Source organism: Caenorhabditis elegans, chromosome I (genome assembly GCF_000002985.6).
Source record: "Caenorhabditis elegans chromosome I".
Lineage (NCBI taxonomy): Eukaryota > Metazoa > Nematoda > Chromadorea > Rhabditida > Rhabditidae > Caenorhabditis > Caenorhabditis elegans.
This window is the reverse complement of record NC_003279.8, coordinates 13703067-13714235: the sequence shown is the minus strand read 5'-3', so window position 1 is coordinate 13714235 and position 11169 is coordinate 13703067. Positions and strand designations below refer to the sequence as shown.

Below are 11169 nucleotides of genomic sequence, written 5' to 3'. Positions count from 1 at the left end.
TTTAACTTCTAGTCGATTAGATACTACCGATCGTACATTACATGAGATTATGTCTAAACAAAAATTAGGGGGTATTGAGCAGATAGGGTCATAACAATCAGGCGTATTTAGTTTTTTGAAAGCTGTGGCGGAACATTATGAGAATTATCGGTCATCACAATATCATTATCTAGGGTATCAGAGGCAGGTGTATTCCTATTCTTAAAAGACTCACGGCGGGAAACAATTTCAGCGGGGGATAGACTTTTCCTAACATACACAGGAGGATGAATACCGGTTACAAAAGATTTAAGAGTTCGAACTTTGTTAAGGATTTCTTTTTGAATAGCAGACGACGGCAAAACGACCTTGACTAACCTTCCTCTTCCATCCGTTCTCATTTTTCCAAGACGATACGCGGCTACAGGTAGTGCACAAACATTCATGTGACGAAGAAGCATGTTGACACACCGTACTTCGTGCTCACTGCGATCATGTTGCAAGTCATCGGTCCATTCTGGTACATTGTGGATAACGATTGACCGATTCCGTTCTTTCACTTCCGCCACGTCTTCATTCTCTGCATTCACTGTCGGATTCTTCAACTCGACCAATGCCAAATCCAACCGTTTCTTCTGAGTTTTAAGGTCTTCTGTCAGCTCGGCGATCTTATCTTCAAGCTTCTTCATTCTATTATTCAAAGTGGCATCAATAGATGTCTCGATGATACTTCTCATGGACGACTTGAACTCCTCCGATTTCAGAAACTTACTGAAACTAACAAAGATTCTCTCCTCAAAGCTAATTGGGATGCCATTTCTTCTCTTCAGATCGCACTCTAGAAACTCTCCAGCGTCCGCAAAATCTTCTTCATCCAACGACATACCGGCGTGTGAAAAAAAACACGTAAAATGAAAAAAAACACGTAAAATGATTCTCAAAAAGAATTTGTTTTTTATGTCCTTCAAGAGATTGCTGAAATCGTGATAACCATTCCACAATCCAGAGGTATGCTGACGAATAAGCGAAGAAGTTTCAGTTGTGAGCATTTTAATGTCGCTAAACAACGTCGAATTACTGTTTGGAATGGTCTTGATAGTGCTTAATAAATTGTCTAAACCCTTAATATCATCATCAGTGGCAGCTTTAATATAAATCGCTTGTGAGTTGTCATAATATTGAAACAACTTGGCATAATTTGTGATAGGTTTTAGGGTTTCAAGAGTTTCCATACTGGAAGTTTTATCCAAAGCAGATGTTACAGTGGCAATCGATTTAGCAAATTCTTCTAATGTCGTGTTAACAGCAGCAACTGATTTATCCGATCCGTCATCGAGTGACTTGATTATTGAATCAACATCAATTGTGGCAATAGTTCCCAAATTCAAACTTTTCAGATCACCTAGTTTCTTAAAAGTCGCTTTATCCGGCAGTTTCGACAAGTCACCCACTCTAGACCACATTTCTTTCATCGTGTAAAGATCCAAAAGGGACTTCTAGAATGTATCAACTCCTTTCGTATCAAACTTATCCATATCTTTGATTGATACGATCCAATGTTCATCAACTCAGAAATTGCCTCATCAACTGGAATCGAGTTGTCCACAATACCATTGTAAAGCGACACTGCAGACACAACACGAGCTAGTGTTACGAGTTTCTCTTGCAAGTTGTTGTAGATTCTATCTGAAATATGATGAGTTATATTGATATCATGGGATTCTGCAATTTTTGTATTTGAAAATGAATGAGTGGTGGTGGAAGTGGGTAGAACTTCCCAAGCTTTTCACGGGACCCATCAAAATGAATACCGTGAACTTTGAATTCATGAAAATTATCTTTCTTTTAATGAAGCATTGCATTAATCTACTATACCAATCAGGGGTGCGCGGCAATTGAATTTTCGGCTTTTTCGGCATTTTCGGCAATTTCGGCAATTGCTGAAATTGCCGATTGCCGCGCAGCCCTGATACCAATACCAATAAATACAAAATTTACAATTTCATGTCACGGGGAGGCAAAAGCTATGTATGTCCATGAAAGTGTGCTCTACTGTTCATAACCCTGGTGTGTGGGTATCAACAATAAACTCATTAGTGCCATTGAATAGAGAATTTTCTGTAGAACATTTTTTGATCCGTTTTTGAGATAAATCCCGGCAAGGAGATTAGCAACTCGGGGGACTGGCTCCGCCCAGAGAACGGAGCCTTGTAATAAGCCCATTTCCGCAAACTACCTTTGAATTTGGAAATTCTTTGTTCTTCTTAATTCTCGCTCTATTGAGAAAAATAGTTTTCAAACAGTGCGGAAGTTGCGGAGATGAGCATATTGCAAGTCCGCGGTTCTGTGAGCGGGGCCAAAGCCCCGCGTTGGTAATCCTTCCAGTTGGAGCCCGTGTTCTTCGGGTCTCCATATGGCGCCCCAGTCACGCCTCGCCCGGGTGGCTAACTGAGTAGATTAACAAAAGAAAACATAAAGCTGAAATGTTATGAAAACCATTCTACACACTTTCACGGCCACTCTTCTATTTTTTTAAAAATTGAATTTTGATATATTCACTGCAACTTTTTTCGAACGAGGGACGAGGCAAAAAGGTTTCTAGGCCATGGCCGAGTCTCCGACAAATTTCAGCGGCCATTTATCTTGCTCTGTTTTCCGCCTGTTTTCTTTTGTTTTTCACAGATTTTTTTCCGTTTTTTTCTTATTAAAACTAATAAATAAATATTTTGTGCAGATGCTAAAACAATTTCCAAGTAAAAAAATCATGTATTCAGTGGGCAAGCAGCGGTGAAAGTGGTCAATGCAATATGATGGATTACGGGAATACAAAACCTAAACTTTTTCTGAAACATGATAAATATGCTGCTTAGATGCTGAAACTACCTGATTTTCATATCGAGACCGCTGAAAAAGTTTTGAGGTTTCTAAAATTCAACTTTTTTGTTGAAAAAGTCGAGATTTTCGCACAAAATGTGGAATTTTGAAAACCTCAAAACTTTTTCAGCGGTCTCGATATGAAAATCAGGTAGTTGCAGCATCTAAGCAGCATATTTATTATGTTTCAGAAAAAGTTTAGGTTTAGTATTCCCGTAATTCATCATATTACATTGACCACTTTCATCGCTACTTGCCGACTGACTGAATACATAATTTTTTCACTTGGAAATTGTTTTAGCATCTGCAAAAAATGTTTATTTATCAGTTTTATTAAGAAAACACGGGAAAAATCAGTGAAAAACAAAGGAAGAGAATTTTCGAGTAAGAAGTACACAATGTCGTAAAATGCGGTGTATTGTGTGCAAACACCGATTTTTCGCATTTTTTCGTTAACGCGCTCTACTGATAATTGCAGTTTAGCCAGGTTTGGGCGCGTTTTAAGGAAAAAAGCTTTGGTCCAAAAAATTTTGAATTTAATTTCGAACTTTTTTTATATGCAACACAAAAAAACTGGACCAGCCGTTTTTGAGAAAAACGCGCCCAAACGTCCAGGTGTACGGTAGACAAATTGCGTACAGGTATCACTTCTCGGGCCGTGGGCCCTCGTTCGAAAAAAGTTGCAGTGATATTCCGGGATCAAGCCAAAACAACAGTTTGCTACAAAGGTGCGCGGCAATTGTCGATTGCCGGAAATATAAGTTTGACAGTTTTGTAGATTAAGGAGCCTAACCATGCACTTTACTGCACAATTTTCACTTTTCAAGCGCAAAATGATTTAATCCTTAAAAGATTGAACGTTTTCTGTTAGAAAATGGCTAACCGAATACTTAAAAAATAAGGTGAAATTTTTTCAATTTTCGAAATATAATTAGGTTTGAAAATGGCCGACAATGTCCGGCAATAGGTAATTTCGGCGATTTTGGCAATTGCCGGAATTGCCGAAAAAAATTGAAAAAAAAAATTTTGAAAAATTGAAAACTCTTAAAATAGTGCCTGAAAGTTCCTGTTGGCCGTTAAAAGTTTATTGGTAAATGCCAACTTTCAGGTATTATTTGAGGGCTTTACTAAGTTATTCAACACACAAATAAATATAACTTTCAGCTGGAAATAATCGTTTTCTACGTTTCTATATCAAATGTTGATTCAGAAAGAAGAAAAAAGTAGATTTTGGGAGATTTCAAATTGTCATTTTGGCTCGACCTCCACTGTTGAATTATTTAAAATTTTCTTACCTGGAGTCCATTCTGTTGGATTGGTGGTTGCATTTTTTGATGAAGATGCTGCAAAAAAAATAATTGTTTAAAAAATAATATTAGAGGCTTCTTACCATTAACAGCTCTCTCAAATCGAGAAAAGGTATTGTCCTGTCCAACAGCATTAGTCTCAAAAACACGAGCATGCGGAGCAGCATCTGAAAATTGGAGCAATTATGAAATAAAACTGCCTTTCAAAATTGCTAAAAACTTACATGAGCAATTAGCCACGGAAACCACGATGGCGAACATCCATCCCCAATCAGTGATCATCTTGCGAATCCACATTAGGAGAAGGTAATAAATTTTTCTTTCTCGAAAACTGTCAAATTGCCACGGAAATGATGACAATTCAAAGGAGAGGTCAAATGTCACGTTAACTGAAAATAAACTAATTTTTAAAAAAATTATAATTATTTATTGAAAAAATTATTTGGTTTAAAAAAAATATTTTTACGTGTACAGATATTTTAATTCCACGAACCTGTTATTAATTTTTTTCATTATTGGAAAAAAAAGCACTGTTTTGAAGGGAACTGTTAAGAAAATATTTTTTTAAAGACAAATGTATTTAGTGAATATATTCGAAGCTTTAGTCGAAATAAGTGTGGTAGTTGTAGTAATACAGAATTTTTGTAATAATTAAACTTATTAATTGAATTGTTTGTTTCATGAACATTTATAACCCAGTCTTGCGTCAGAATATAAAGAATATAAAAACCAGATCTGAAATTCAAAATTTCAAGTTTAAACCCATATTAGACCTGTACTAAAAATCCTCCCTATCAAATTTTAAATTCCGTTAAAAAAGATTAAAGTTTGAAGTTTAAAAATAATAAAAGATAGCTGTCTTTTCTTTCTAACCATTAATATTTTTTTGGTGTCCCTGATTTTAATTAATTTGCCACAAAATTAAAATTTTCAAACTATAATTTATTTTGTGATAAAATTGTAATACAACCAGCCGTTCGCACGCACAAAGCGCGTACTCCGACTGGCTTCAAATTAAATTGTTTGAACAAATCTTAAAGCTAATTACTGTGTAGTTACACCTTGGTCTTAAATTTTGCAGAATTTCGCGAAAATTCTAGAAGTTGAAAAATTTTTCCCGCCAATATTTTTTTTCATAAAACTTGAATAGAAATTTTGAATTTCCCGCAAATTTTTACTAAAGTACTCCGACCATAACTAACATTGTAAGTCTTACAGTCCTACTACAGTACCCTGACCATACCCCCCCCCCCCCCATCCCTTCAAAATACAAAAACTAAATTTCTCCTAAACTACAGTAATCCTACAGTACATCTACAGTACTACTACAGTACCCTGACCATACTCCCCCCCCCCCCCCATCCCTTCAAAATACAAAAACTAAATTTCTCCTAAACTACAGTAATCCTACAGTACATCTACAGTACTACTACAGTACCCTGACCATACTCCCCCCCCCCCCATCCCTTCAAAATACAAAAACTAAATTTCTCCTAAACTACAGTAATAATACAGTACTCCTACAGTACCTCTACAGTACTACTACAGTACCCTGACCATATCCGCCACAACCGCCCATCAAAAGACTCTTTTTTCTTCTGAAGCACAGACTACAAACTACAATTAGCTACAAAAAATGTATTTTTCCTTTTTTCTCTAATAAAGCTAACACCCCAGTTTTGCGTCTACAACAGGTGTCCATTTGTACACATTCGACTTTTTTGTCGTCCCTTATCGTGAAGGTCACGTACATCTGTCATAACATGGGTTGAATTTGAAGTCTCGTGAACACAGCAAATTGCGGATTTGCAACATATGTCTTCATTTCATAATAGAGAAAGCTGTAGCTACTATGGTTTTTTTTGTTATGTGTTTCTAAAATTATCAACTTATAGTTCAAAACTTGCAAATAAAATAAAGCTTATTAAAATTGAAGTTGAAATCCGTATAAAATAATGTTAGAATTACCTTTTTATCTATTTTTTGTATTAAAGATTTCAAAATGCTATCAAAATTTACCGATATTGGCTTTTAGGAAAACGTCGATGCACCATTTTTTCAACCATTTCATTATTTTGATTAACAAAATATGTGGCATTTATTGTTCTACTTTTCTATATTTAAAAATTTTCAGATATCTTTGAAACAAATTGAGATATTCACAGTCAAAAGAATGTGTAGAGAGAAGTCGATGCACCATGTTTTGAAATCAGATTTCGCTGAAAATTATTTCAGAGCGTTGCCAACTAACGTCGTAGAGTGCAATCAAAAACAAAAAATATAGTTATTAAAACGAACCGAGATATAAACTTTCAAAGTGTCGATGCACCATGTTCCGGACTGATATCTTCAAAATCCAAAAATTTATAAGCTGTCAAAAAAGTGTCGATGCACAGTTGCACAGCAAAGTTAAATTTAAAACCTATATCTCAGTTGTTATAGATTTATTTTTCTAGAATTGTGAGTTGACATTATGTTTTTAATTACTTGTTTTATAATATTGTAGTAGAAAACGATTAAGATGTCTATAAAAATGAACGGAGGTATAACATTTCGAGATTTCGATGCACCATGTTTTGGCATTACTTTTTAGTCTTGTAATTATCCATTTTAAATATCTGAGTTAATTGAATTGTTAATTTTATGGGCTACATCTAACTAGAATTTTGTAACTTCTCAATTCTCACAACACTTAGTTGTTAATTGAATCACGGCCACTTTCATTGAAAATCTCATATTAAAAACTGTGTTTCTTCTTTCTTTTTTTCTTTTCCATTTAGTTTTGACTTGCTCTTTTCCAATAACAATTTTTCTTTATCTTTCCATTGACTTTGTGATGGTGTTGCACCGGAATGTAAAATGTTTAGTTTGTGATCTATTCCATTTCTATTATTTGTTGCTTACTAGAGAGTGAGTCAATGAATGAGCTAATAATTTAAAATCTCATAAAGCTTTTGAAAAAAATCACGTTAATAAATTACTACCTTAACATCTATTGCTAGTTGAAATATATATTTCATTCAAAAGATTAATTATTAAATATATATATATATATATTTTGTTAACTAGGGACTCTCTAGAGTTTTATGGTGTAGAACGATATATTTTTTGAAAGTTAGCTATACGGTCAGTCGTCCTATTATTAATGTGTTTTTCCTCGGTAAGAGCGGAAAGTAAAAAGAGGAAAATGTATCATTATTCTTTTTCTGTTTGCTAAGAGTGTCATATCGTTCTTGGTATTTTTTTGGAAATAACATCTATTGAAAATAAGAGCCCTAGATTGAAAAAAGAAACGTTTCTCAATTAACTTCTTAGTGTTTTAAGTTAAAATTAATTTATTCATCATGAAATTCTACTTACATTAATAATTCTAACTACCGTATTTCCTCTATTAGTATTGCACCCCCATTGTTTAACTTTGACAGCTTATACCTCAGTTACCGTTTGTCATATTTAAAAATTGTCAACTGACAACACATTTGTTAGTTCTTTTTCTATCATTTCGTAGTTGATAATATATCGATATCTTTAAAATAAACCGAGATATAACGCTTCACAGATGAGTGGTCGGGTGCCAGAGGAAATATTGTAATCGAACCAAAACCAACTTATGAATTCAGTACTATAAGACATCTGTTGAGTTATCAGAAGCTAGATCAGAGTTAGGTGTGCTGTTAGCAGTCGTATAATTTGACACCATTCACAACTGGAGCTTAGTGGTCCCTTTTTACGATCGCGCAGGATTTATGTCGTTCACTTTCTTAGTTTCTATCACAGATATTAGTTTAACTGTTGTTATTGAAAACTGTTCATGTCTTACACAAAAAATTGAAAAATTACTAGAATTAAACTAGAATAGTATCTCAACCCCGTATCAGATATTCAAGAATTTCAATTAAAAACCCCACTTTTTCGGTAAGCTATTAATTCCTCTTCCAGAAAACATACTTTTCAATTATTAAAGTAGCATGGTTCCAAAAAGTTATGTCTAAGTCTAAATGAACCTATTCCAATATTGATTTTACATAAATTCCCCCGGGGAGTTTGACGCATTGAAGTCAGAAGTTTATAACTAACAAAATATATCTACCTAACTGCAGTTAATTAACATATAACACTTATTATCATATCACAAGATATGTATCTAAGAACTCATCCCCATGACAACTTTAACTTTTGATATTCGAGAGAAGCTTCCTCCTACAAAGCTATGATTTTCAAATTTTTTGAGAAGACAAAATTTTGGCGGGAATTCAAATGTCTTCATAAAAAGTAGTTAAAATTTTTGAATAATAACAAACTGGAAGTGCGGTTTAAGTTGCCCGAAAATACTTCTAATAATTATTATTGTAGCTCTTAATAGTTATGCATGACAATATTTCAAATAGGTTTATTCCTAGGTATGATAAATGTGATTTTCAGAACAATAATTTTTAATCTTTTCTTCAATTCTCTCCGTATCTCTTTTTTCCTGTTGAACAGTGTGTGGAGGGACATTTTCGATGAGCATGAATAAGCATTCCATCATGATTGATTTCATCCTTTTTTTCTCTTTTATCAGCTGGATCTTTTAAGCTGGTCCCTACAGAAAGTTCAGTATTAGGGGAGTATTTTGAAGTTTAAAAATCTGACTTGAAATTTTTTGGAAAAAAATTAAACATTTTTTTTTTAATTTCTAAAAAAACTATAGCTAATGATTATAGTTAGCATTGTATAAATTTATTGTTTAACAAAAAAATGAATTTTGCGCTAAAAGTGCCAAAATTGAAATCCCCATCGATGCACCATGAGCAAAACTAGCTATAACTTTCTTAAATTTCGAAACTATAGAAAAGCTAATAGTGAATTTGTTTTTTGGGATAAAAACAGGTTAGAAATCATTGGAAATAGAGTTTTTTTCAAAAAAAATGAAATTTTTTTTGCCAAAAAAATTTTTTCAAAAATTTTGGAAAACTTTAACAAATAGTTAACAGATGTATTAATTATCAAAATAAATGTATTAATTATCAAAAAACAAAAATTTGTCATTTTTCAAAGATTTTGCGCCTTAAAAAGTCACCGAATCGAAAGCGACAGTCCCTATCGATGCAAACAAGCTATAACTCTATTAATTTTTGAAACTACGAAAAAAAATCTAATAGTAAATTTGTTTTTGGAAATACAAAAAATTCAAGGATCTTTAGAAATGTTTTTTTTGTTGGAAAAAAATCTGAAATTTTTTGGACCAAAAAATTTTTTTTTCTAAAAATTTTTTTCCCATTTTTTCTGATACTTTAGCAAATAGTTAAGAATGTGTAAATTTATTTTTTTACAAAAAAAAACCAAAATTTGCCGCTTTTAATGGTTTTTGTGCTCAAAATGTGCCCAAAATTGAACCCGATCGATGTACCATGAGCAAAATCAGCTAAAACTTTTTTAAATTCCGATAAAAAATCTAATAGTAATTTTTGTTTTTGGAAATAAAAAAATTTAAAAAATTCAAGGATCTTCAGAATTTTTTTTTTTTGAAAAAAATCTGAAATTTTTTGGACCAAAAATTGTTTTCTAAAATTTTTTTTCTCAATTTTTTTTGACACTTTACCAAATAATTAACAGTGTGTACATTTATTGTTTCACAAAAAATTGTTACGTTTTTATGGGTTTTCCGCTTAAAAAGTGCCAAAATTGAAAGCGACAGTGCCTATCGATGCACCATGAGCAAAACTAGATATGACTTTCTTATGTTTAGAAACTACGAAAAAATTTAAATTTTAAATAGTAATTTTTTTAAAATAGATAACATTTAAGGATCTTTAAAAAAAAGGAAATTTTTTTCGACAAAAAAAATTTTTTTTTTTAATTTTTAATTAAAATTTTAATGTTTTTTTTCTAATTGTGCCAATTTATCACTTCATCATTTCAAAAAAAAAAAATTGCAGACTCACCATATTTTCGGTGTCTTATTGCCCCCGATATGTGCCAAAAGCGATCGATGCACCATGTTTAAAAGTAGCTTTGAACTAATTGGAGCTATTAATTTTAATGAAATTCAAAACAAAATCAACGTTAATGGTTGTTTTTTATGCAAAAGAACGCAATTTTTGATGTTCCAAAATTTTCTCCTAATTTTTGGTGTTTAATATTCGTTTACACTATGTTTTACAATTTCTTTGTTCTCGTTGGACCACCGTGTGCATGAATCATACCAGATAATGTGTTTGTGGAATTTTTTTGACAGTGAATGAAACAAACAACATCATTTTGAACATTTATTCTTCAAAAAAAAATTTCCAAAAAAATTTGAATTTTCAAAAAAAAAGTAACCAAAGAAATAGCTGCAAGATTCAAACTTTCGGGAAAAATTTACAATTTCTATTTTGTCTCAATTAGTCCTATATTTGACTCAATATCGATTTCTAGTCATTTTCTGTAAAAATAGGGAAATTTGTCCAAGTGGCGCAGTGGGATTTCCGAGAGCTGCCAATCACAAGACCGGGGTTCGATTCCCCATTAGGGTGAATTTTTTTTTATGAGAGCGATTATTCTGAAAATATAGTCAAAATTTGTTTTTAGCAATTTTCAGCAATTTTCCGAAAAAATTTCTCAAGTGGCGCAGTGAGATTTTTCATGTCTATCAGTCACAAGACCGGGGTTCGACTCCCCAATGTGCCGAAATATTTTTATTACACTGATTTGCCTCAAAACCTTGCAAAATGAATTTCAACACTTTTCTAAAAATAATCTGAAAATTTGCAAAAATGGCGCAGTGCGATTTCCCAGGTCTAATCACACGACCGGGGTTCGAGTACGCGTGGTGGTGATAAGTTTTTACTAGTTTTTAATAGTAGGGAAATATTAAAATAAGAGATGGAGAATCGATAAAAAAACATTTTTCAAAAATAAAAATTCGGAAAAAAAGTTTTTTTTTTTGAATTTTTTTTTTTCAAAATTTCGATTTTAGAAACTTTCACAACTAATTAATTACTCTTTAAAGTTCTTCCCTGAATGTATAAATATTGCACGTATACAT

At 32.7% G+C, this 11169-nt stretch overlaps 1 pseudogene across 1 annotated transcript; it reads right to left on the bottom strand.

Annotated features, from left to right (window-relative positions):
* Positions 1–107: 107 nt before the first annotated feature.
* Positions 108–4457, bottom strand: Y6B3B.3 (annotated as a pseudogene). The gene is made up of 4 exons: positions 4385–4457; positions 4244–4327; positions 4149–4196; positions 108–1665 (listed from the first exon to the last, which is right to left on the bottom strand). Coding segments are annotated over exons 1-4 (1763 nt in total).
* Between the last annotated feature and the right edge of the window lie 6712 nt (positions 4458–11169).